We start from the raw sequence: 27,970 nt of genomic DNA, 5'->3' as shown, positions 1-27,970 counted from the left end.
AAGTTTGTATGAAAGTCCGATGTTTTAGAAGTAAAAGACTTGAAATTTAAAATGTATGCTCTGTAGATGATGAGAAGGCGTCCAAATAATGTATCTTTAGAAATCAACCCCTTTTTGGGGTTAAAACGGGGGATGGTAGGTTGACTCACTGATCACGAAATCTCCGAAACTATAACACCTACAAACTTGAAATTTGGCAGGAAAGCTCATTATAGGGCGTAAACATCCGCTAAGAACGGATTTTACGAAACTCGACCCCTAAGGGGGTAAAACGGGGGTTGGAAGTTTGTATGAAAGTCCTATGTTTTTGAAGTAAGAGACCTGAAATTTAAAATGCATGCTCTATAGATGATGAAAAGGCGTCCAAATAATGTATCTTTAGAAATCAACCCCTTTTTGGGGTTAAAACGGGGGTAGGTAGGTTGACTCACTGATCACGAAATCTCCGAAACTATAACAGCTATAAACTTGAAATTTGGCAGGAAGGCTCCTTATAGAGCGTAGAGATCCGCTAAGAACGGATTTTGCGAAACTCGACCCCTAAGGGGGTAAAACGGGGGGTTGGAAGTTTGTATGAAAGTCCTATGTTTTAGAAGTAAAAGACTTGAAATTTAAAATGTATGCTCTATAGATAGCGAGAAGGTGTCCAAATAATGCACCGTAATCTATATATATAAAGGAGAAAGGTCACTGACTCACTCATCACGAGAACTTAATAACCGCTGGATGGTCCATCCATCCAGGATGGACAAAGATGAGGCAGGGAGGTAGATTATAGTTAGTTGACGTCCGCTAAGAACGGATTATGCGATATTCCACCGCTAAGAGGGTTTAATTAAGGTTGATAGTTTGTATGAAACATATACAGCCTGAAAATAAAACTAAAAATGTGGTGTATAGAGAGGTTTTATAAAAATAACTATTAAATTATACTAAATTGTGCCTTTTAAAAAGTTACTCAGTTTGATAAGCATTTCAAGTGACTAAAATAAAAAAAATATTTGCGTTAAACATCTTAATAGTAATGCATATCTTCATAACCACGCGGACGTAGTCGCAGGCGACAGTTAGCGTATTATAAAACAAAGTCCCCAAAAGTATATGTGATGGATTCCTTCAAAATCTACAGAACGGATTTTCATGCGATTTCACCAATGGAGAGAGAGCTTGGAGAGAGAAAGGTTTACGGAACGGCTAAGCCGATTTCGATAATAGTTTCACTGGAAGTTTGCCGGGAAAACTTTGTGACGCACTGATTTCTACGCGGGCGAAGCCGCGGGCACAGCTAGTAATAATATATATTAATAAATATATAAATGAAAATATCTTAAAGCGACACAAACGCACATTTTCTTAACAAAAGTTAAAACTTCATATTTTTATACTGAGTACTTGTGTCTTACATTGGGATGTATACCATCGAAATTAGAGCTAGTTTAAGATTCTATCAGATCAATAAAAATTAAACAGTAATAAAATAACATACAAAAGTAAGTTATTATTTTTGTAATTATATTGTTTGTTATGTACTTATAATAAAAATGTGTCTAAGGTATGTCCCTGGGGTAAACCCGGGTCCAATTTAACTAGGCGTGGTATTCTATTACTTTACCGTACAAGTCCAATGATGGGCGATAAAAATCTAATTACCACCAACGGTGTCGTTACGAAAGTAATTAGATTTCCAGTTAACCCGTTTATGTGGTATAAAATGTGTGTTGAAGATGCGAAAATTTTGTTTGCACGTGACATGTACTTCCGTGTGTCAAGTGTTAAATTCAATTAATTTGTTGGACCAATAATTGTAAAATTTATGTAAGTATTACAAATTCTAAGTTTTTATTAAGTTTCATTATCTAGTTATACGTATGATAATAATACGAAAAGGTATTACAAATTTTAAAATAATTCTTAAATTTCAAGTGATTATTTGTATTCTTCAGTCTTCTACGTATTATGTATTCAACTAGTTCCCGTAACAAGTCAGACATGTTGGATATGAGATGGATAAATCCAGTTCGTAATTCGTCTTACCTTTGTTCAGTTCAATGGTAGCTTAGTTATCCTTCGTATTATAACTACATAGGTTATGAAAGTAATTCTTTATAGACCTGACAGACATGTATATAGACGACCGGAATTACACTTTTTGTCTTACCTTTAGTGTTAGGTAAAGTTTAGACACTTCTTAGAAGTGCCACTTCTTATTTATTAGTTTTAAAAAGTTTTTTTTTTATAAGTTTAGTTAGTTCAGCCTATAAAGTTTAAGGGTCAACAATATTTCCTGTGGTCAGGCATTATAAGACAATTTTTTAAATATCGCTAGGTGGCAAAGAGAACGGCCTACCTAATAGTAATTTCTTATCGTAGCCTAAGATCGTCCGCGACACCAGAAGTACAGAGACGTTACTGACTCTTATCTCCAATCCTCTCGATCGAGGATTGTGTTACTTCCCATTCGGGCCGCTCAAAGTTTTGAGCAAGACATACCCGCTGTTTTCTACCTCAATGCAACTAATATTTAAAAACTGGACGGTTAATATAATAAGAATGCTGTAAATTGCAAAAGACAAGTTATTTATACAACAAATGGACACACATCGTCATTTCATCCGCGTTAATTTCCTTTATGTTGTTGAAGATTGTTTGAAGTTTATGACCATTATTTGATATTTATAACCAATTGCAATATTCTATCAAGGATTCATCTAAGACATACGACTACATTTTACCATCGTATGATTAAAAAATCTGTTTTTGAAGAAATATATCACCTATTACAAAGAAATTGACATTGTAAATTTACGTTTAAAAATGTAATATGAAAATAACTGCAAATATGTAAAATGAGTGTTACTTTGGTGCATTCAAAGAGTAGATGCTGGTGTATAAGAGTAGACTAAAATAGCCGGATGCAAGTAATATGGCTTCGAAAGACTAGTGACGTACGTTTAGAGAGCAGAGACGTACAGACAAGAATTTATAAGTACTAAGAGTCTAAATATTATAGTATACTAATAGTAGCTGACCTGGCTAAATTCGTACCACTATATTTTGGAAAAAATAAATAGGTTTTTTTTCGTATACAAATCTTAGCCTAACAAAAGCGAACACAAAAAAAAAATCCATTGTGATTGTGATTTATTTATATTTATAGGACATGTATAAACTTGAAATGTTAAATGTGCTTATCTTAAAATCTAAAAGTTTAATGTAGAGTTCTATTCTGAGTTAGCCAGAATATTAAAAGTGAATTAATTGTGACTGCGACAAAATACTGCCCTATGTTGCGTATTCGAAAGCTCATGATAAACATTTGTACAGGCTTTACTGAATTGTGTCGTTGTTTGGGTATTTATATTGAGTGTAATTCCTAATTTAAAAATATTTTAGTTAGTGCATTTCTTAATTTAATTTTAGATTTGGAAGAATATACGCTTCATAATAACATGTCTAGCCGAGTAGTGATCACAGTAAACCTAAATATATCTCGATTTATATTCGAAATTTAAATGGGATCTTGCAGTTCCCAGGATAAATTTTCGCATCAAGCATTCAGGGCAGTTGCAGTAAAAGGATAAATTTCCGTATGTGACACGTCATCCAGTCGATTGTGTATTTTAGCCTCAAAAGATAAGATTAAAATATGATTAACTATTGTTTTCATATAATAATGTCGAATGGTCGAATATCGCTGATAAGACAAGGGGCGATACTGTATTTCTTTATGGCATCATAAGCTACGTATATTTATGTGGTAAAATTTAATTATTATTTTAATAGCATGCATTGCATTAGCACAGTATGAAGTTAAAATTATTAAATCGCTCTTTTCTTTTAAATTAAATTTGCGCTTTATTGGCAGTATATATTTTTCTTTTTAACTAAACGTTAACATTTTTAGGTTTACCGTAACAAATAATTGGCAGCGTGACCCTGTTACAACAAGGGGAATGCACGACCTGGGAATTTCACCTAATTGGTGACATCTCTCCTGAAGCATAGTTCCACAAGACATTCCTCCTTACCGAGAGTCTTAAGAGTCAGCGATCAGCCATAGATTAAATATGAATATAGTTATATAAATGCGAATGCATAAAATAATTTAGTCATTATCATCCTCATTTTAGTAAAATGTTAGTGTATGATGCACGTTTGTAGTATACGTTTAGCGTCCTATAATAATTAAATAATTATATTGTATATACACTCAGCGGCACGGAATCTTGGCCAAACTTATAACATGCGATAACAAATTTTTAAGTGTGTCTAACTTTGTTCTTATTATATAAGTGGGTAGAAATAATGTTTACGTTATTTCTAAGAGGGTAATTAACTGAATTGAAGTGCATATTGGTTTGGGTTCCGAAGTTTAGTTGAATCGTGTCATTTATCCGACGAACTCTACGTTTTGAATTGTGTTCTGGAATTTGCAAGTGTTAAGTTGTCGAAGTTCTTTGGTTTTATTGTGATAAATAAACATCTAAAGGCGCCTAAAAATCCATAAAAATGCCTTTGTCACCAAGTCAGATAGCACAAGCAGTGGCATTAGTCGAACAAGGGATGACCCATCGTGAAGTGGCTACTATCCTTAACGTACCGCGTTCTTCGATGCAATATGCACTAAAACGGTACCAAGAGACTGGCCTCTGCACACGCAGACCAGGTAGTGGTGGTGTACGTTGCACGTCAGCTCATGACGATCGCTTTATCGTGTTAGAGATTTTAAGAAATCGCTTCCTTACTGCTGTCGAGATCCAACAGCGGCTTCAAATCTCCAGGAATGTAAATGTCAGTGAGCGTACGGTGAGAAGACGTATGGAGGAAGTTAATTTAAGGGCAAGAAGACCAGCCCGTGGCCCACAGCTTCTCCCACAGCATAGAGCAGCTCGAATTCAATTTGCCCGCGAACATGCTAACTGGTCTCATGAACAATGGGCAAGGGTTTTGTTTACGGACGAGTGCAGGATCGCTTTAAATGCACCTGATGGTCGACAACGTGTGTGGAGAAGGAAAGGTGAACGATATCTGGCGATTACTACCACTCCAACAGTGAGTTTTGGTGGAGGCTCTATAATGGTATGGGGTGGCGTTAGTTCTGATGCACGTACAGAATTGGTCATCGTCAGTAACGCTCTAACTGCAACACGATACGTCGAGGATATCCTCCAAGAACATGTTTTACCCTTTGGAGGGTTTATTGGATATGACCAATTCATTTTAATGCATGATAATGCACGTCCCCACGTCGCTCATATCGTAAATGAGTACCTTCAAGAGGTTGGTATTCAAAAATTGCAGTGGCCAGCTCGCAGTCCCGACTTAAACCCAATAGAGCATATTTGGGATAAGCTAAAAAGAACAATTAAAACAGCATTGAACCCACCACAAACTCTTAGCCAGCTTCAAGATGCTGCATTGATTGCCTGGCGCGACTTGTCGCAAGCGGACATCAAAAATGTCATCCAAAGCATGCCAGACCGAATGCAGGCGGTCATAAGGGCTAGAGGAGGAAACACTCGATATTAAAAAGCTCACCAAAGATCAAACAGTTCAAACAGTTTTTAATTACTAGTGCTCAAAACTGCAGTGTTTAATTTTGTGTAAATGTGATTTTGCGTTTAAACTTCATTATAAACTTAAAAAAAAACATTATTTATGTTTAAAAATGATTAAAGACGTTAATTGGATGAACAACGATCAAAATTGGCTAAAATTTGCAGTGTAAATTGAAAAAAATTACAGTTATCACAAATTTTATACTTGGCCAAGTTTCCGTGCCGGTGAGTGTATTATGAAGAACCAAATAAAAAAAAGCATATTTTCGAACAAAAACGTGTGAAGGATTAGTAGAAGAGAGAGTTAAAATAATTGCTGCCGGTATGGATGAAGTCTTTTTTAATAATGAACCGTCTCGAACATAGTAATATAAAATATAAAATAAAAAATGACGGTGAAATAAAAATTATCAAGCGCATACAAATTACAAGATTGAGTTTGCTTCTAAAAACCGATAGGCGCTCCAACATGCCCCCGGGCGTTGAAAGGAACTTTCAACTCGAACTTATAACTGGTAACGGGCAGATTCTGTTAAAAGCTCTTCTCACCATTCCCGTTGATGTTTGTATGTCAGCAACACGAACGACTCCATCGGTCCCCGGATAGACGGCAACAATTCGTCCCAATTTCCATTTCAGTGGAGGTAGAGTTTCTTCCTTTATCACCACTAAGGAATTTAGTTGTAAATCGTCCTTACATAAATGCCATTTAGTGCGTTGTTGCAATTCAGAAACGTACTCTTTACTCCATCTCGCCCAGAAATGTTGGCGGAGTTGCTCGATTCTTTGAAAACGAGTTAAATGATTTATGGAGTGATCTTGATATTTTGGCTGGGATATGGAAGTAAGAGGGCGACCGATGAGAAAATGGCCTGGAGTCAGCGGCATGTAGTCAGCAGGATCTGAAGACAGCGATGTCAGTGGACGAGAGTTTAATATGGCTTCAATTTGAATTAAAATGGTGTTAAATTGCTCGTACGTCAAAATACAGTTTCCCAACACTCGCTGTAGATGATACTTTGTTGACTTAAAACCCGCCTCCCAGAGACCACCAAAATGAGGAGTATACGCGGGAATGAAATGGAACTTTATTCCATCATTGGCCATGCTTTCACCCAAGTAATCGCTATTAGTTTTTAAAAATTTCGAAAGCTCATTGTACGCACCAACAAATGAGGTACCGTTATCAGAAAAAATATCAGTCGGTTTTCCTCTTCGCGAAATAAATCTATATAAGGCTAGTAAGAAGCTTTTACATGTTAAATCACCCACAAGCTCTAAATGTATAGCCTTGGTGGTGAAGCAAATAAAAATTGCTATATACACCTTCACCAACCTACATCCGCGACCTTGGCGACTAGCGCACGTCATCGGGCCGGCGTAATCTACGCCGGTTGTCTCAAAGGGATGACCACCTGGAAGGACGCGCTCCCGTGGCAAGTTACCCATTAAAGGAGTAACAACCCTACCTTTCATTCGATGACAGCGCACACATTTATGATAACAAGCCTTCGCTAAATTGCGACCTCCTATAGGCCAATAGTTTTCCCTAATTGAAGCTAACAATAACTGAGGGCCAGCGTGCATCAATCTTTTATGCTCATAATCAAATAATATTTTCGTAAAATGATGAGTGGACTGTAATAACAATGGTGTTTTTTATTATAAAGAAAATTAGAATTCTCAAGACGTCCCCCAACACGCATTAAATTATTTTCGTCTAAATAAACATTAAACTTTAAAAGAGGACTACTTTTAGGTAAACTTTGTTCTTTAATCAATAAACTATATTCTGGAAAAGATTCTTTTTGACATTTCAAAATAATTAAATTTAATGCATCCTTCAATTCATCGTCAGATAAAAACTTATTAATTGGTAATTGTTTTTTGCAACACCTAACAAACCGCATTACGTAGGCTACGGAACGAACAAGACGTGAATAGTTAGAAAAACGATTAAACTGAATTAATTCATTATGTAATGTACAGTTGTCAACGACAGCGCTTAACGACACATCAGGTCGAGTTTCCGGTAGAAGCTCAGAATGTTTGACTTGAGAAGGCCAACGAGACGAACCCTCCATCAAAAATTCGGGACCAGACCACCACAAGTCATGTTGGTGCAAAGTACTAATATCGATACCACGAGATATCAAATCAGCTGGATTCATGCAGGTTGGAACGTGTCTCCAGATACAAGTGTCTGTTTTTTCTAAAATATCAGCAACGCGGTTGCGTACAAATGGCTGAAGCTTACAAGGCAACATCTGTAACCAACCCAGCACTATGGTCGAATCAGTCCAGCAAAAGACACGACTTATCTTTGCCCGAAGCGAGCCTACGACCTTGTCATATAAACGGGCTCCTACCAAAGCTCCACACAATTCCAATCGTGGTATTGTCATAGGTTTTATCGGTGCTACTCGACTTTTAGCCGTTAACAAACGAACCATGCAGTTGCCTTTATCATTTAAGGAGCGAACATAGACGCAGGCCCCATATGCCCGCTCAGATGCATCTGTAAAAATATGAAGCTCTAATTCTTTGTATGAATCACAGACTACAATACGAGGAATGCGAAAATTATTTAAAAGATGCAAATCTTTGACAATGTTTTGCCAATGCATACTAATTTTAGGCGGTAATGTGTCATCCCATGATAACTTGTCTAACCACATTTGTTGCAATAACATTTTCATGCTAATGACACATGGGGACAACAGCCCTAAAGGATCAAAGATGCGAGCTATGATTGAAAGTAAATCGCGTTTCGTATTACCATGAGAAGTCATTGATGAGTCTATAGAAAATGAAAACTCATCAGAAGTGGCATACCAGCTTAGGCCCAGTAACTTGTTGGGCTCATTAGATCCAATATTTAAGTTACATGATGATTCAGCAGAATCTGATACTAGGCTTGGTTCATTTGACATCCATTTTCTCAATGGCATACATGCTGACAAGAGTGCTTTGGTGACTTCATGCAACGCCGTGATGTCCGCATCAATGAACGTGCTGAACCGGCTCTAATTTGATCCATAATACCAACAGATGAAGGACTAATGTGGGCTAAGTTGCAACATGTATTTTTAGAAAATAATGTAACATGCTTGTTACTGATAGCACCAGAGACTATCCAACCTAACTTGGTTTCACACAGCACAGGTTTTCCATCACCTAATTTTATTTTGTGTGACCCTAACAAGTCCCAGAACAGGTCAGCGCCTATTAGGATGTCTACATCAGAGGGCTTGTAAAACGTAGGGTCAGCTAAACATATCTCAGAGGAAATGTTTAAGTTAGTTAAGTTTAACTGAGAACTTAGCACTTGAGTAGTAATTGATGGTAAAACAAAACAATAAACATCAGTAGAAAAACTATTATCTAATGATTTCATGGTGGCACGACATGTTTTACCTACGTGAGAGCTCACGTTATTTATGCCTAAGATTGACCTATTTATCTGAGTAGTTGGTAAATTTAATCTTTTACGCAACCTATCAGTCATAAAACTCGAAGTACTGCCACTGTCAAGAACGGCGCGAACGGTATGCACACGATTATTACGATCATACAGATTTACTAAAGCGGTTGATAACAGAACTTCGCACTGCTTAAGGTCACCGCAGGATGTGATGTGAGCTGACAAGGCTACATTATTTGTGTCGCTCATAGTACATGGTGATGTTGATGATGACGGTCTATCGGTCACGCTACTAAAATTATTGTCGTTGCGATTATTCAAAATATTCTTAAAGTTCGAAACATGAATGAGCGTATTATGCTTACGTTTGCATAACTTACAACCCGATTTTTTACAGCGGTTAGCAAAATGACCCTTATGAAAACAGTTATAACACACCTTATAATCTGGCAATAATTTAAAACGATCATTGTTACTCAACGAAAGAAACTGTGGGCAAGTATTTAGATTATGGTCACCTTTACATTTAGGGCAAGTTCTCCTAACAAAATCTGTGCCGGAATTGATTGGACTTTGAGCCACCATAGACTTCAACTTAGGACCCTTTACAAATGAATTAGATACATTGTTTCGCGACAGTTCTATTGTTTCAATTAAATCAGCGCGGTTACGCATGAACCTAATGAAATCCTTAAATTTTATAGAATAGTCTTTATCTTCACGTCCCTTAAATTCCTCCCATTCACGAAATGTTTTTTGATCTAACTTGCGTGTAACAATGTAAATTAAAAGTGTGTCCCAGTGTTTCACCGGTTCACCAAGCGATTCTAACGCTCGCAAGTTTTTATTTAATTGATCAATGAGACGTTTCAAAGTTAACGATGATTCCTTTACAATCGGTTCAACATTAAACAAAGCGGAGATGTGATTTTGAATTAACAACCGTTTATTGTCAAACCTATCGCACAATAACTGCCAAGCCACCGAGTAGTTACTCGCTGAGAATTCGATGGATTGAATTACCACAGCAGCAGATCCCTCCAGGGAAGCGCGTAAATAATGAAATTTATTAACGTCATCAATTTCATCGTTAGAATGAATGAGGCTAGTGAAGGTGTCGTGAAACTCCAACCAAGTTTCATAAGAACCGTTAAATTTGGGCAATTGTATAGTGGGTAGTTTAACAAATTTATGATTACTAGCACGAGTACTTCTATTACTACTAATCGAATTATTGTCGTTATTAAACTTAGCTAACAGATTCTGAGCCATTGCTAAATATTTATAATATTGTGACTCAAACTCGGATCGCTCAGAGAACTGTGCGCGAGCATCTTCGACGATGCATTCTAAACGCGTCTGTACCTCATCATATTGTTCGTACAAAGATTCGATCTTACCCAGTCGTAATTTTATCTCAGTAGCATCAAACTCGTTCAATGTTTTAATATTGAGAGCTTCGAAATAATTAATGAAAGCAGTTAATCGGCCTTTAAAGCTCCCTCGCTTTTTTATTAGTTCTCGTTCCTCTGACATTCTGGGAGTCGAGTGCAGTCAACCTGGAATTTGTACAATAATCAGGTTAAACAAATTTCAAAACAATAATGATGATTAACAGAAATTTAATGCAAGATGATTAATAGAAAATTAAAATTGCAGAATCTAAAGTAACTGTGACTAGTATAAATTATAATTAATTCGGTACAAAATCTACGCTAAAACAATCAAAATTACTCAAGTAAACTGATAACAAATTTATATTCAACGAAAAAAAAAACTAATAAATACCCACTTTCACTAATCTACAATTTAATACGAAAGTAACAAAAATAATCAACCTTTATTTGTAATTATTTTGAGAATTTAGTAACAATAAGAAACAAGTATCTTGTTATAAAGGGAATACAATTTTAACAATACCAATCAATCAATTCAACAACTTAACGCAGCGTAAAATATAAATGTGGGTAACCAAATAATTTTACTAGCAGTACCCAACGTAAAGTATATAATTATTATATTATTGTTACAAATACCTGTGCATTACTATTTAATTATTTAATAATAATAAATATTGTTCTATAAATCAAGCTAACCTAAAATAATGTAAGCACTAAACTTACTGTACCTTAAAACTAGGCACGTTAACTTGAATAGAATAACTTGTTAAACAATATAATAATAGTTAAAATAATGTAAGCGTTAATTCTTACTGTACCTAATAAATATATAAAAATAATAGGTACGTTTTAACTTTATTGCTAACAAATCTTAAAATGCTACAGGTTTACAATAAATAATACAATTAACACTATAATATTCTCAGATAATAATTATAATAACTCACCTTATAAAATTAAGCTAATTATGTTACCTGAGTGTTGGGTTGAGATATTATGACTAGTAAATTTAAATCAAGTTCAATATTAACACCATTAAATAAATCCTCTTCATCCACATTACACGATTGCAAATCTTTCTTCTTTTAAAATATAAATCCTCTAATATAATAACTGATTCTTCTTGAAATAATATCCGGTTCGAAGTTCGACCACATGAAGGATTAGTAGAAGAGAGAGTTAAAATAATTGCTGCCGGTATGGATGAAGTCTTTTTTAATAATGAACCGTCTCGAACATAGTAATATAAAATATAAAATAAAAAATGACGGTGAAATAAAAATTATCAAGCGCATACAAATTACAAGATTGAGTTTGCTTCTAAAAACCGATAGGCGCTCCAACAACGTGTATGTATATTTTTCCTCTCAATGTACTGTGAATACTGTGAGTACTGTGAATGAAGGCGTATTTAAACAATATATTAACTAAGTCTATCAATTGACAGGTTTCTTAGACAAAGATAAGCTCATCGTTCATGTCTTTTGAGCTGTTTATCGATTTGTAATATAAACATCACTTCCCCTCTAGACTTATTCGAGTCTAGTCGTAGTTTTAACAGAGGGGTCTGTTGTCTAGACAGTTAACAACCTCCTGTGTTTTATTTTGTATAGATTCATTACTTGAGTGTTTTGATGACTTCATTGGGGTGAAATAAATAATATCTACGAATATATATATTCTAGCTGTCCGGACAGACTCCGTTCTGTCAAAAGTTAATAATAAAAATTATTTTAATTTAAATTTTTTTTTAGTATTAAAACCTTCCGTGGGCCATAAGGAACATACAAAAAATAAATTAGCCGAATTGGTTGAGCCGTTCTCGAGTTATGCGCTTAGCAACATTCTTTTATATTTATATAGATCGTGATCTCGTGTCACAATATTATTTACTATACTCCTCTGAAACTATAGAAACTATATATTTTCTAATATAATTAAAAATGATGCGCAAATAACTAACTCCACGTGTACGAAGTCGCTGGCGGCCGCTAGTATTATATGAAAATTGTATCTCAAATTTTCTTGGTACTCTTATCTAGTCTTAGAACAAAACGTTTGAAAGTAACGATTTATTCGGATAGCTTTTGTTTCTTATGATCACAGACAGTTAAAGAATTAATTTAAAATTTTCATTTGTTACCTATTTGAAGAGGATTACGAAATTTGTCAACACTTGGCTATAGTTTCGTTTCTGTGTCTCGAAGTTTCTCAACATCTATTACCAGTTGACTAGACTTCGTTCAGTCGTTCTTACTATTGGAGTAACAAATATCCGTGTATACAAACTTTTGCATATATAATATTGCAGTAAGATACATATCTAAACATTATACATCTCCAAGAAAGAGCATAGTTAAACGTTTTCTCACAAAAAAATAAACAATCAATTTGAACTCCAAATATTATTTCAAACAAGCAAACTCTCCACAACATCTATATACTAATACATGGAGAGCCGGTTTTTCGTTCGGTTATACTGCGAAAACTACTGAACTGAACCGATCGGAATAATACTTATACCATAAATGCAGCATGATGATATGCATATAGCATATGATAGTTATGTTATTTGATTACTTATCGAGTAAAAAAATATGGACGTACAGCGGTCGCTAGTATTATCATTTTTCAAGAAAAATATCATTCGTCGAATAAGTTGAGTTAATAAAACTCTTCATTATGTGGGAATTATCTGTCAGTTTGACATTTCGATATTTGACTTTGACTGCGATAAGTCTCGCAACCTAAGCGACCGCGAAAGCTTATAAATTTATAAAATATTAACTTTAAAATTATAAACTCATGTACCTTTATAATGGAATCGAGTCAGGGTTACCGACAGTGGTTTGTTAACTCAAACATATGGTCAGAACAGAGGTATATATCGCTTGGCAGACGTTATTTAAGATATATTTAGCAACGACAGCGTAAACATTACGATGAGTACATCAACCCATCGTTTTTTGTATTTGTATATTTAGTCATGTTACTTTTGCTAACGAAATAATATTAATGCAGTTAATGCGAAATGAATTCGTTTGTAAACGTAACCACAGCTGGACAAAGGCCTCTTTTGCAAATAAGAGTGATTGGTTGGTGTTTATTTACTGAGGTAGGACACAGCAGGAAATATGTTGCTCAAAATTCGGAACTGCCTGACAAGGGAAGTACTTAGGTACTAAGGTTTAGACCTTACAAAAGATCACAGTTATATATAATACACTGCTTCCAAGTAGTGTTGTGTTCCTGTGGCGAGTTAGGCAGCAAGAGCTCCGGGGGATGGTCGGGGATAGATCAGCAACAAGCTTTTTCATTTTACGAAGTTGGAAAAAAAGCGTACAGCTATGGACGCCTGCAACTCCAGGAGCAATGCAAGTTTGTTTATCACATCTGTGATGTTAAAAGTAACAGTTGGTGTTGGCCGATAATTTTCCAAATGAATAACAATCACTATCAGGTGTCTACGATTTTGATAACAACCGAGACTGGCTTTAAATGCTCTCCAAGGCACATTATTATAGTATTACAACGGGATTACCGTATACCTATGACGTTTAGGTCTAACGATAGAAGTTGCGCTGACGTCAAGAACGAAAATTTGTATGTGTACCAGTCTTTGTTTCTAGTTTGGGTGCTTGTCCTTGTAGAGCACCCTATCGTGTCTCGGAAAGCCGTACCAGCAGTCACTCCTGGTTACTATTATAAACGAAATAATGATCGCCAATCTTTGGAGGGAAATAGCCCAGTCATTATTTTTAGTACTTGATGATAAGCAAAATAGCAGAATAGTTTAAAAAAGTATCTAATAAACTAATTATAGCTAATGTGAAGCTACCACCGATTCGTGTGGATTCTACAGAGAAGAATCAGCAAGAAACTCGATAACAGGCATGTATTAGCCAGTTACTGTGGCTACTGTACCAACGCGTCGTATTAAAAGACTAAAAATAACACAAGAAATGAGTATTAATACGTAGTTTCAAGTGCTGAAAACCAATATTATTGTAAAATCTGGCGTTATGTCAAACGATATTTGCACGGTATTAGAGTAACAAAGATAAAAGACAATTTGATTAACTAGGTACCAAATGTTCTGTATTAGTAATTTCTTTAGTATTTCTGCTTATATCAACTGCCACTGTTTGATGAGAATTTTTGTCGAGGATACAAAAACAATACCAACACTAACGCTCAGACCACGAGAAACATCTGCATGTCTTATACAAATATTTGTCATGAGCGGAAGTCAAAACCGCTACCATTTACTGCACCACGCTACTACTGCACTAAGCAGTCAAAATATTTACAAATTGATCACAGTTTATTTATTTATTGATAAACAACGACTTCTTTTACTATCATTACAGCCTATACAGTCCACTGCTGAACATAGGCCTCCACAAGTTTACGTGTAAAATAACGTGAACTCATGTGTTTTGCCCATAGCCACCACGCTGGGCAGGCGGATTGGTGAACGCAGTGCTGGCTTTGTCGCACCGAAGACGCTGCTGCCCGTCTTCGGCCTGTGTATTTCAAAGCTAGCAGTTGGATGGTTATCCCGCCACCGGTCGGCTTTTTAAGTTCCAATGTGGTAGTGGAACTGTGTTATCCCTTAGTCGCCTCTTACGACACCCACGGGAAGAGAGGGGGTGGCTAAATTCTTTAGTACCGTAGCCACACAGTACAACGAAACTAATAAAACAACATAAATACAACTTTTATATATAATAAACATAAAACACTAAAATAATATAACTAAAATAAGTAATTCTTTAAAACTCGTTCAGAGACACTGAAGACGAAGATAACTGCTGTATAAATTACATGGCCATTTTCAGAGCTCCCATTTGACCAATTACTAGCATTGTGCAACCAAGGCCGTGTTACAGATTATCTCATCTTAATAGTCTTTAGCGAAATTGATGCTATAGTACAGTGTAACCTCATTTTATTCGTCACACTAGACGGTAATTTTTTTTAATACTATAAAGATAATAAAGAAGTGTATAGTCCATCTGATGCTAACCAGATACCGTAGTCTATGATCGCCTACATCACCAGGAGTTTTGCAAGCGCATTGGCGACCCTATCCCCGACCAAGGAGCTCTGGCTACCTTATTCACAGGAACACAACACTAAAACACTTGAAAACAGTACTATTTAGCTGTGGTCTTCGGTATAAAGGTCGAGATACTTCCCTAGTCGAGCGGCTTTAAATTTGTGCAAGATTTTTTTTATATACATTTTGCTTATTTCATTTTTTTTTGTCTTTTAATTATTATTGTTGATTTTATGTGGGTAGTTAACTATTATTATTATTTTTAATATTATTGTGTTTTATTTCGGTTGTTATACTTTTATGTTCATTGTTTCCAATTTAATTATTTGTTATAATATCTATATACACAGGTCATCAAAAAAATCGACCCACCCACTTTTTGTTTAATATTTATCGATTGTTTCACAGATAAGCTGTTTCACACGTTTGTTTTTTATTTTGAGGGTCGGTTACGATGTTTGGCATCTTATTTGTCGTAAATCTTATTGAACTTGAAGGTACTTAACCATTTCTTATACAGAAACACTGTTGAGTACTGATTTGATGGTTTTACATCGTAACAAATTCGAATCGTTCTTTGAGTCCGGAAGAGCCCTTTGTAGGGATTACTTGTTAATAACGTTAAGTTTATTTACTGTGGCTGTATTTTGATTCATTTTGACTAAAAATAATGAACACTACAGAAGCTGAGGCGGCCCAAGTTGTGGCTTTGCTGCAACAAGGCATAAGTCAACGTATCGTGGCCAGGAGGTTAAATCTGAGCCGTTCTGCAGTTCGGCGAGTTTACCAAAGGTTTCTGGAGACTGGGCAGTATCGAAGAAGGTCTGGATCTGGAAGACATAGAGTGACAACTCAAAGAGATGACCGCTTTATAGTGTTATCAGCTCTACGGAATCGACACCTATCTGGTGTTGATCTCCAGCGACGCTTACGCGAAGATCGGGGGGTGGCTATAAGTGACAGTACTGTAAGAAGGAGACTTCGTGAGCAGAATTTAAGACCACATAAGCCAGCAACAGGACCACAATTGACCACAGCTCATCGACAAGCCAGACTTCAATTCGCACGTAATCATATCAACTGGACCATAGGCCAATGGGAGTCAGTTCTTTTTAGTGATGAGAGTCGAATGACTTTACACGGTTCTGATGGACGCCGTAATGTCATGCGACGGCCAGGTGAACGTTATACCCAGTGTTGCATAAGGGAAACTGTCAGTTATGGTGGGGGCTCTGTAATGTTTTGGGGTGGAATATCTTTGACTGGACGGACGGAGCTGGTTTTCATACGAAGAGGTGCTTTAACTGCTGCACGCTATATCACAGAGATCTTAGAAGACCATGTGATGCCTTATGCCGGCTATATTGGAGAAAACTTTGAATTAATGCATGATAATGCACGACCACACGTAGCGCGCATCATCACCGATTACCTTCAAGAGGTTGGCATTCGGGTAATGTCCTGGCCAGCAAGAAGCCCCGATCTCAATCCTATAGAGCATATGTGGGACACCCTAAAACAAAAGGTTAGAGCCCGTAATCCAGTCCCTACAACATTAGGAGACCTGGAAACCGCCATTAGGGAAGAATGGAACCGAATCCCTCAAGAGACCATTCGCTTCAGCCTGTAAAATCCCACTGTTGGGCATAGGCCTCTTTCCCCGTGTAGGAGAAGGATCAGAGCTTAATCCACCACGCTGCTCCAATGCGGGTTGGCGGATATATTCCCTACTATGAGTAACGATCGCTATCAGGTGTACATGATAACAACCGGGACCGACGGCTTAACGTGCTCTCCGAGGCACGGTGGGGAGACCCACAAGGACAAGAGACCATTAAAATCTTGATAAGGTCATTAAAACGGCGGATGCAGGCCGCCATTCGAGCAAGAGGAGGGAATACGCAATATTAAATTGCAACAATTGTATGCATACCATTTAAGACTAAAAAACTAGAGCGTATTAAAAATTAATCAAAAAATCGTGTAAAATTAAAGATTCTGATTTTTAAATCAAAATCTTAAAAAAAAAAAAACATTTTGATGTTTTAATTGTGATTAAATTGTTGTAAATAAACAAGTTCAATAAAACATTATTCAGTACTAAAAAGTTTTGTTGTGATTTGTTTAAAAAAAACGTGATTATCGGTAAAAACGCAGGTGGGCCGATTTTTTTGATGACCAGTTTAGTTATATTTTAATAGAATTGTAATGTGCCGTTTTTATTTTTTGTCTTGTCTGTATATCGATGTATGTGTGTGAGTATGAATAAATGTTTATTATTATTATTATTATTATTTTCCTTGCTATGCCCTACCTCAAAAAAAAAATACTTTTTATCACAGCCAAGTTCCGCTGAGTCATACTTTGACATTTTACAGACTTTATATAGATATCTTACTGATAGCCTCATCGTCAAAGAATTTATCAAATCGCTTTCAAATCCTCAAGACTAGTACGTCAAACACACAATACACTTTTTATGAAATTAGTTATTTTTAAAACATTACAACTTACGATTAATAAACGATCCATGACGTCATGACCTATATTGGTACATAGACATACGGTCGCTTTGATCTTGGTACATTTCCTTAACATGTTATGTAGTGGTAACATGAACATGAAGGACGATGCGTCATTCCTATGATTTCCTCTGTTACCGAAGCTGATAAAATTATCCTGCGTAACCCATTTCCATATAATGGAAATAATTATTTTATATAAGCTGACTCCATATACTTAATTCTTTCTTGCGAAATGTTTTGTTGCGAATCAAATTCAAAAGTTTCTTAATTTTTCTTTTATGTGAAACTACAATACCAGAAAATAAAACAAAAATGGCAAATTTATCGAAGCGTTCTCTAAATTTAAGCTGTACGACACTTATAGCAAATCATTTCTGATTTTTAATATTGCTTCTAGAGTATATTACCTACGAAGACAACTAGGTGTAGCTCGCAAGTTGTGATGAGTTCTTGTGACGTGTAAGGTAGCCAAACTTCTAACAAAGTGCCTTACTCACTACGAGAACAAGAAAACGTGCTTGTTATGCTTCTGATAAGTGTTAATGCTCTGTAGCAGGCGTCTATAGGCTCTAGTAATTGCTTACCGTCGAAGGGACCTTGTCATACTTGTGGTAAAAAAAATAACTACTAACTGATGACCTCACGGTTATGTCCGCGTTTACGTGTTGTTACCGCTCGGTAAGTCATATTCTAACAAAACTATTAACGAAAAACTACGAATCTTTGAGATGAACACTTCAAAACAAACTCATTAGCCTTATTTAATATTTATTTAAATATAACTAAATATTTGTTGTTATGACGCGTAGTAGTCAATTTTTAAACTCGGAGGCTAAATTGAATTTCAAAAAAGAAAAAGATATATATATATATATATACAGGGTTACAGGAAAAGTCGACCTACAGCCGTTAAGGGCGTATAGTACACACCATTTCTGAATGATTTCACTATGGAACCCCCCATCCTAAACTTAACCGTATTCGAGATATTCGAGTTTTAATTTTTTTTATGAAAATGCCCAATTTTTCGGCTATTGAATTGAATATTTAAAATTTTTTTGACTCTAATGATTATTTTTTTGGTTTTTTACATGAAGAATGAGATGCTTAATGACCTTAATGACTAAAATTGCACGTAAGTTAACTAAATAGGTCGTTGTAGACGATCGAAACTTAAGAAAATAAGTACAAATTATAAAAAAATATTTTTCTTTTCTGGATATCTCAAAAAATTATTATGGCACTTGCTCTGCAGATGTGCTTAGGAACATCTACATTTTATCAGCTATCCAATGAGGTATAACAACCAAGGGTTGTATTTAAACTCATAGAAAAAAACATAGTTGAAAAGGTTCAGGTAGTAGGTCTAACGGGTCGGCTATTGTCCTTCAAGTTAATCCGGTGCGTGTGAGCGAGACAACTTAAGATTTATGCAGGTGAGAGTGAGAAAAATAATGTGCAAAAACAAGATCTGAATGGTGATACTTATGAAAATTTCTTAAGAGGTGACTTAGGTGACCTTCTAGATGATCTCCCATTAAAATTACTGCGGGACATGTGGTTTCAACATGATGGCTGCCCTGGCATTTCAGAAGAAGCGTTAGGGAATGGTTGGACATCTAACTATCCTAACAAGTGGATTGGACGAGGTGTGCCTTTACCCTGGCCAGCCAGATGTCCCGACCTGACCCCCATAGATTTTTATGTATGGGGGCACATGAAGAGCCTCGTTTACAGTGAGCCCAACCCCATATCGTCAGTGGAAGTTCTCATAAGACGACATAAGAAGAACATTAACCATTGGTGTAGTGAAAAGTGGACTACGTGAAAAAATGAGAAAATGTGTGCGAAATAGAGGTGGACACGTGGAACATGAACTTCAAAAACATTAGGTGAATAAATGTTATTTTGAACTGATTTATTGTTTCATTTAGCTTACTACAATCACCGACGATCTTGTAATGATGATGATGCTGAACATAAGTCAAATTAATTAAATAAGCGCTATTTATTCTGACTGCCATTGTAGCCTTAGAAACTAAGTTTCACCTTTGAGGTTAATAAATACCCTAGAGTGTTATACCTCGTTGGATAGCTGATAAAATTTAGATGTTTTTAAGCACATCTGCAGAGCAAGTGCCATAATAATTTTTTGAGATATCCAGAAAAGAAAAATATTTTTTTATAATTTGTACTTATTTTCCTAAGTTTCGATCGTTTACAACGACCTATTTAGTTAACTTACGTGCAATTTTAGCCATTAAGGTCATTAAGCATCTCATTCTTCATGTAAAAAACCAAAAAAATAATCATAAGAGTCAAAAAAATTCAAAATATTCAGTTCAATAGCCGAAAAATTGGGCATTTTCATAAAAAAAATTAAAACTCGAATTTCTTGAAAACGGTTAAGTTTAGGATGGGGGGTTCCATAGTGAAATCATTCAGAAATGATGTGTACTACACGCCCTTAACGGATCTAGGTCGACTTTTCCTGTAACCCTGTATATATATATATATCACTTCAGCCTATCGCAGTCCACTGCTGGACATAGGCCTCCCCAAGTTCGCGCCACACATCCCGGTCTTCCGCAATCCTCATCCAGCCTACACCGGCAATTTTACGTAGATCGTCGGTCCAACGGGCCGGAGGACGTCCCACACTGCGTTTGCCAAGACGCGGTCGCCACTCTAGGACCCGTCTACTCCAACGGCCATCGGTCCTGCGACACAGATGACCAGCCCACTGCCACTTCAACTTGCTAATTCTGTGGGCTATGTCGGTTACTTTCGTTCTCTCGCGGATAGTCTCATTTCTAATCCTGTCTTTGAGAGAGACCCCAAGCATAGCCCGTTCCATTGCACGTTGTGCGACTTTAAACTTGTGGACCAGTCCCTTGGTCAGTGTCCACGTCTATATATATATATATATATATATATATATATATATATATATATAACGTAGTTAATCATACACGAGGAACTAGAATAACACTGATTTTGACACGAGTTTGTCTGGCAGTCAGTGTTAGTGTTAATTAGAGTTAACCTGGAAAATTTTATGTATCCATCTTTGTGCATGTTTAGTGAAATCAACGGTAATATAAAAGCATCCTAAAAGGTACACACACATACACAATATGTCTATGAAGAGGTTCTTCAGCGATAAGACCACCTTTTTATATTTATTTTTGTTATGAGTTTTTACTTTTTTTTTAATGATAATAATTTTTATATACCATAAATTTTGTATAATGAAGGATATTTGTATTTATCACAAACAACACTATAATCTCAGGGTTCGACCATTAATTTTTGATGAGCGCGCATTTAATTTTCTTGGAACGGGGGATTTGTTAACTAAAAAAAAAGCAACTAATTAGCACTTTGCAACCCCGATGCTTATCTATTAATTTGTATCCAGATGCTTAACTATCCAAAATTTATTCAGATTATATATGTATTTAAAGATAATATCCAGAAATTTCAATTTACTTTGACAGAAAATCAATATTCTAAAACCTCACCACATATTTCCGAGGGCAGGTAGGGGGTTAAAAAGTTTCCTTAGATATAGGTACCATTTAAAAATTAACCTGTACGTTTTATCTCTTTATTACGACGACTATTATAATTATATTAATTAGGTAATCCTATGTTCCTGTTCAAATAACTTATTGAATATTATTCTCATTATAAAGGAAGTCAATAAACCACGTAGGCGTACTTATTTGATATTTTGCTCATCGAATATAATTAACTGAGGTCATACTTGAGTCAGAAACACTCATTTATTTTTTGCGTATATTAACTTTATATACTTACATTACTCTCTTTTAAAAAATACGGGTATAATTCGCTATAAGAAAATGGCAAGACGTGTTCAAATTGACCAATTGAAGTAAGCAGAGCTTGTAATTTTGACAAGCTTCCTAATTTATACACTTAATTATTTAAGGGGCGTGGCTAAGATAAGTGATAGCAATGACGATTTTTTTAACGCGAATAAATAAAAAATTTATTACTCACCACTTTATAGTTCTTGATACTCGGCAGCACTCTCTTATGTTCGACTTCCTTCTTTTGAAATACTTCATTTATAATATTACCTATAGCCTGAGCACCGTAATTTAACAAAGCCTGCCCCCCTTGATTTAGTAACTGACGCCCGGCTCCGTGTAAGAGCGCACCAAAATCGGCGCCCCCATTTTGCCCCATATCGTACTCCTAGTACGCTAGCACACTACACTTTTCACTTTTTGCTATGACATTTTGTGAAATTGACTGTCGACAAGAATATTAATTTAATAATGGCAATATCACTTTAATGCTGTGTTTATATAATTAAATTAAATTATACAAGTACAGTCTTCCAATGTATGTGTACGTACTGTTTTTATTAAAATGAATACATAAATAAACAAATAAGGTAAATATAGTCTACATATCTCAGTACTTAGCCTAGGAATTTTATACATAACTAATTGCATAGTTTAACGTATATATGTTATAATATGTGAATTTGATATACTTTGCAATATAAATATATTGTTTAGTTGTGTTAATACTGTAACACTGTGGCAAATTTTTTCATAATTATGGAGGCTAAAAACCATATTTAATAGTGATATTATCCTTCTTAGCAATTACACAGCTTATTATATATGTAATAAGATACCTAATCTTAAAAAGACGTATAAATAATTAAAAAAAAAAAACATTTATTCGTTGTATTAATACACATAACTACCTATTTAAAAAACTATAATTAATAAAAAAAATCAAATGATATATTTATCCACAACATTATTTATTTACCTACCTAAAATAAAAAATAAAAAAAATCTTCCAATTAATCATAAAACATATGTAACAAAAACACAGTCACACCACAGAACACATAATTATTACTGACTCTTGTGGGAAGCAGATAAATTCTTCACTATTGTAGTCTTTGATTGTAGTGACATCATAAGACTGGCAAATGCTAATTGATGGACAACATTTTGTAGACATTTGCTTTGTTTAATAATATTTAGCAAGATTCTATACAGTAAATAATTTTATAAAAATAAAAGATAAAATATATGTTTTATAAATATAGGAAAATAGTTTATTAAATAAAAAATTCAATGTCTTTCTTGGTCTTAAGTAAATTTTATGATACTTTTTAACCAACTTCCAAAAAAGGATGGGATACTCAATTTGATTGCATTATTTTTTTAGCAAAAAGGTTCTATAAAAAAAAGTAGATTTACAAAATTATCTACGCTCCGTGGTTTTACCCTCCTTAATTTGAGGTAAAAAAAATATACTAAGATATTTAGTAATATGAGATACTCAGTAAGTGGACTATCCAACACAAAAACAATTTTTCAATTCGAACCATTAGTTCTTAACATTAGCACATTCAACCAAATTAACAAAAAAAAACTAACAATTTATTCATTTTTATAATATTACTACAGATATAACTGCTTTACTAACAGTTTTTACTTTGTTTTTATTTTAAGAGGAAACTTAATTGATTTATGTTTTTCATAATTTTTTTTTTTATTGAATGAGTATTAAAGTAAAAAAAAATAATCGTGTTCAATAATATCCTTATTCATTTAACTTCATAATCATTGTAAGTGTATATAATAGTCGTTTTATTTGTTGTTGGAATGTTTTAATAAAAAAAATTAATTAAATTGAAGATGAAGAATGTATAATAGTGTTTTGCACATAAAACATTATATGCAGTTCTAAGAAATTTAATTTGTAATTTAATTACTTAAAAGATTTAATGTTTAGATTTTATAATGTTAGATTATAAAACTAAGAAAACATTTTTTTTTTTTTTTAATTTTTTCTTCATTTATTCTTCATATTCAAATAAAAAATAAGCAATTTTATTAGCTATGTATTGATTAAAACTTAAGTATGTGTAAATAATATGTGATGTTGATTAAGTATTTTGTATCCTCCCATTTAACGGTGATATCAGAATCAATATTATAACCTAAATATACAACTTATTTGCCCTAATATTTTTTTATAAATATAATGAAATTAGTTATTAAACACATAATATACCCTTGTGTGTATGTTTGCATTGTGTCAATGACTCAACTCGAATGAGTTTTACAGTAAGTCAATTATTTATAGCCAATTTGCCATGTCTTCTCTGTTTTTATTTTCTCAAATTTGTCGATTTTAAAGATATGCAATAATGAGCAGTACTTACTACTGCTTCTTTTTTTTTACTTATTTGACCATGATATGCTTTCGTATCTCTATATGGTCCTAAATTAGATGCTAATTTAATAACATGTATCTTAGCAAGATAAAAAACAAATAACCTCCTTGAATTTTAGTTTTGTATCACCAAATTGTGTTTAAAAAAAATTTAGAATTTAAAAAACGAACATTTTTTTTAAATACGTGTGTAAGGTGTAAAAGTAAGCAGATAGTAATATTAAAAATAATTAAAAGTTATAATTCAAGTAATTAATTAGAAGTAAAGTATGAAGGTGCATTGACAACAATCGCTACTTTGTTATCAGTGTGAAAATATTATTATCTTTCAAATTTTAGATAAAATAAAGCAACGTTCTTTACACTTAAAATCCACTAATAAAATAAAAGTAGGTAAAGTTAATATTTTAACTAATTTGCAAAATATTTTAATAATAATAGATTTTTTTTTTACATAAGTGATACTTTATAATAAAAGTATTTTATTGTATGTAGGTGATCTAAATCATGCATGGGTGGAGTCAGAAATGTAAAAATTATTAGCAGTATCTAGAATGTAGGTCACACAGTTTAGAAAAGTAGTCTACATTTCATATTATGTCAAAATGTTACGTTATAAATCTATTACAGGTTTTGTTCGAATCTTAACTATATCACAAAATAAGTGAGGTCAAGTTACAAAAATACACACAATAAGCGAAGAAATAAAAATATTCGATACTCTATAATTCACTTTGCATTTATACAACAAAACACAGCACATAGGAGATATTGCCATCAATATTAACACGTTATCATACTTCAATGTATTATTTTTTGAAATAAAATCAACTAAATATTTTCGTAGCACAAACGTACCTCAATTCACAGTTTAACACACGAAAATTGACAACTTATTATGAATCCAATAAGAAAATGCAGTTACCACAACATGACTGTACGATACATCAAGACCTTCTGAATTCTGTTGGCTTATAAATTGAGATTCTTGCCAACTGAGAGAATGACGTAAGCCAGTGTGTTCATTGATTTATTTTGTACACTGCACACGCACTATTGCTTTGTTTTAGAAATTATATTTTATATCTTATTTTGCTTTCATTTTGCGTGAATGTGAAAGCATTTATCATATTGTCTATTTGTTATTGAAAATCAGTGATATGAACCGGTAACACATATCATCATTATAACCTTGAAATACCTTGACATTGGTAGCCTAGTGGTAGCCAGTGATAATTATATGTATATATAACCAAAAACGTTGGTCGTATGTATATTGAACAGGCATTTACATTATTTTATTAATGTCAACGCAGTTTTATTATAACTGTGCTTGGATTGCGACTGTTACTTACATTTTCGTTATTTCAAAAATAAGTATAGTCTGTAGGTACTTGGGTACTCATTTGAAATACGTTTTAAAATATATTCAGAAGTCAGTGTCATTCAATCATGTTTTTCATGTTACACGATGGTTACACGTAGGTATTTCGCCATCAACAGTGCAAAAAAAAAACACATTTTCTTTAGTCAATATTATTAAACGTTAGTACTACTTAAATTATGAAAAATAGAGAAGGTAGAGGTATTTGCTGAATAGTGGGATTGGAATTTTTTGTGGTGACAAAATAACTTTAAATCCTTTCATTGATATCAATAAACTAATTTGATGGCCTATTTGAGATTTTATGTAAAACATACATTTATTTACAAAACAATTTAGGCAACTAGCCTATCATAGTTTATTCGCGTTGAGAAAGTAGCGCGAGTCTCACGCTTTATAACCAATCAAATCGTAGGTGGTATATTAAAACGTCGTGTTCAAATTAACCAGTTGAAGTAAGCCCCCTCAGGTCCCTCAGACAGCCGAATATATGATTAATAATGATAAACGTAAAACACAATTATGGAAATAAAAAATTAAAAACGAGCAAAATTGCAAGTCAAATCTAGTTTCATAAGGTTTTCGAGATTTTATCCTTAATAATAATTTATATCAACTTGTTTTTGGAGCGTCGAAACTTTTAGATAAATAGGTATATTCATGGCATTCATATGTTATAATTAGGCATAATATGAACAAGGTTGACCTTGGACTTAAATAGCATTCATTAATTCAATATTTTTAACCGACTTCCAAAAAAGGAGGAGGTTCTCAATTCGACTGTATTTTTTTTTTTTTTTTTTTTTTTTTATGTATGTTACATCAGAAATTTTGACTGGGTAGACCGATTTCGACAAATTTTGTTTTAATCGAAAGGTGGTGTGTGCCAATTGGTCCCATTTAAATTTATTTGAGATCTAACAACTGCTTTTCGAGTTATATCTAATAATGCGTTTTTACTTGACGCTTTTTTCGTCGACCTACGTTGTATTATACCGCATAACTTTCTACTGGATGTACCGATTTCGATAATTCTTTTTTTGTTGGAAAGGAGATATCCCTAGTTTGGTACCGTGATAAGGAAACCAGGATCTGATGATGGGATCCCAGAGAAATCGAGGGAAACTCTCGAAAATCAGTAATAACTTTTTAGTGGGTGTACCAATTTTGATAATTTTTAATTTAATCGAAAGCTGATGTTTATCATGTGGTCACATATAAATTTTATCGAGATCTGATAACTACTTTTTGAGTAATCTTTGATAACGCGTAGTTGCTTGACTATTTTTTCGTCGATCTACGTTGTATTACTTGTCGATGTAATTGAAGTCGGTTTTTTTTTCGTTTGCGAGCAAACACAATTATTTATAATTTTGTTTTAATGTCCTTTTTGGTGTTATGGTAAGATAGTTTTTTTTTTCGTTTGTAAGTTCATTTCCAGCTCATATGTAATATGTATTTGTGTATGTATACAAAGAAATATTTGTTTCTGATCTGGGTGTTGTGTTTGTATATTCCATAGGTATATTCCCATCCTGTCTCGAACAACACGTATATTATTTTTCCTTATGAGCCTTATACATTTTATCAACTAAAGACTGTTACTTTTATTACTAGAACAAGTTTTGTAGTAAAACTTCTTTACGCACGCTTGACTTGGGGAGTAAGCTGGTGAATGCGTGACGAGAGCGTTACGAAAAGTGTGATTGGGCGAGGCGAACGGAAGTTGCGAGGGAGATATAAGTTAGATAGAGCTAAACAGGTTTTACTTCAGTCGTGTGGTATAAAGCGCAGTCGTTTTTTTAAGTTAAATATTATTATATATATTAATTTAATGTACAATGCAAACTTATATTATAAACATATAAACATTTAACATATTGCTTTATTTTCGATCGTATTTTTCAGAGAAGTGGAAGATATATTAACTGTGTGTTGCAAAACTCACGGACTAAAATAACTGCCTCTTTTCCTTACCACAATTTTTACATGTGACGTGTAGTCCCTTTATAGATTTACTAGCCTTTTACTGCGGTTTTACATGCGGCAGCTTGGCAGTAAATAGTTGTGATAGTTTTGTCGTCATAAATTAAGTCATATATCGATTTATATTAATCGATTTATATTAATCAATTTATAATAGCTTATTTAGCCCTAAAATTTTCAAAAAGAAGTCTAATAAAGAATCAAATATTTTAAATATGGAATTATTAGTTTTAATTGCTATTAATAGTACATATCAATTTTAATACTTCTAAAGCCACAAACAACAAATTTCCATACAAACAGTAACCCTATCATCAGTCCTATCAGTATCCCTATTTTTGTTACGTAAGCTACTACTATTATGTACTATACTGATCCACCTCCATACACGCAC

The 27,970-nt window shown here is 34.1% G+C and overlaps 1 protein-coding gene across 1 annotated transcript in view; it reads right to left on the bottom strand.

Annotated features, from left to right (window-relative positions):
• The window catches only part of LOC123667647 (calpain-B), a 55,043-nt gene extending 29,921 nt beyond the window's left edge, over positions 1-25,122 (bottom strand). The window contains exons 1-2 of the mRNA XM_045601507.1: positions 24,819-25,122; positions 21,996-22,250 (exon numbers count right to left, since the gene is read on the bottom strand). Coding sequence (XP_045457463.1) covers positions 21,996-22,184 — 189 coding nt within the window. The 5' untranslated portion in view covers positions 22,185-22,250; positions 24,819-25,122. The remainder of the gene's footprint in view (positions 1-21,995; positions 22,251-24,818) is intronic.
• Positions 25,123-27,970: the final 2,848 nt, after the last annotated feature.

The sequence above is a fragment of the Melitaea cinxia genome, chromosome 28 (genome assembly GCF_905220565.1).
Source record: "Melitaea cinxia chromosome 28, ilMelCinx1.1, whole genome shotgun sequence".
Lineage (NCBI taxonomy): Eukaryota > Metazoa > Arthropoda > Insecta > Lepidoptera > Nymphalidae > Melitaea > Melitaea cinxia.
Note: the sequence above shows the minus strand (reverse complement) of the source record. Positions and strands in the feature narration are given on the sequence as shown.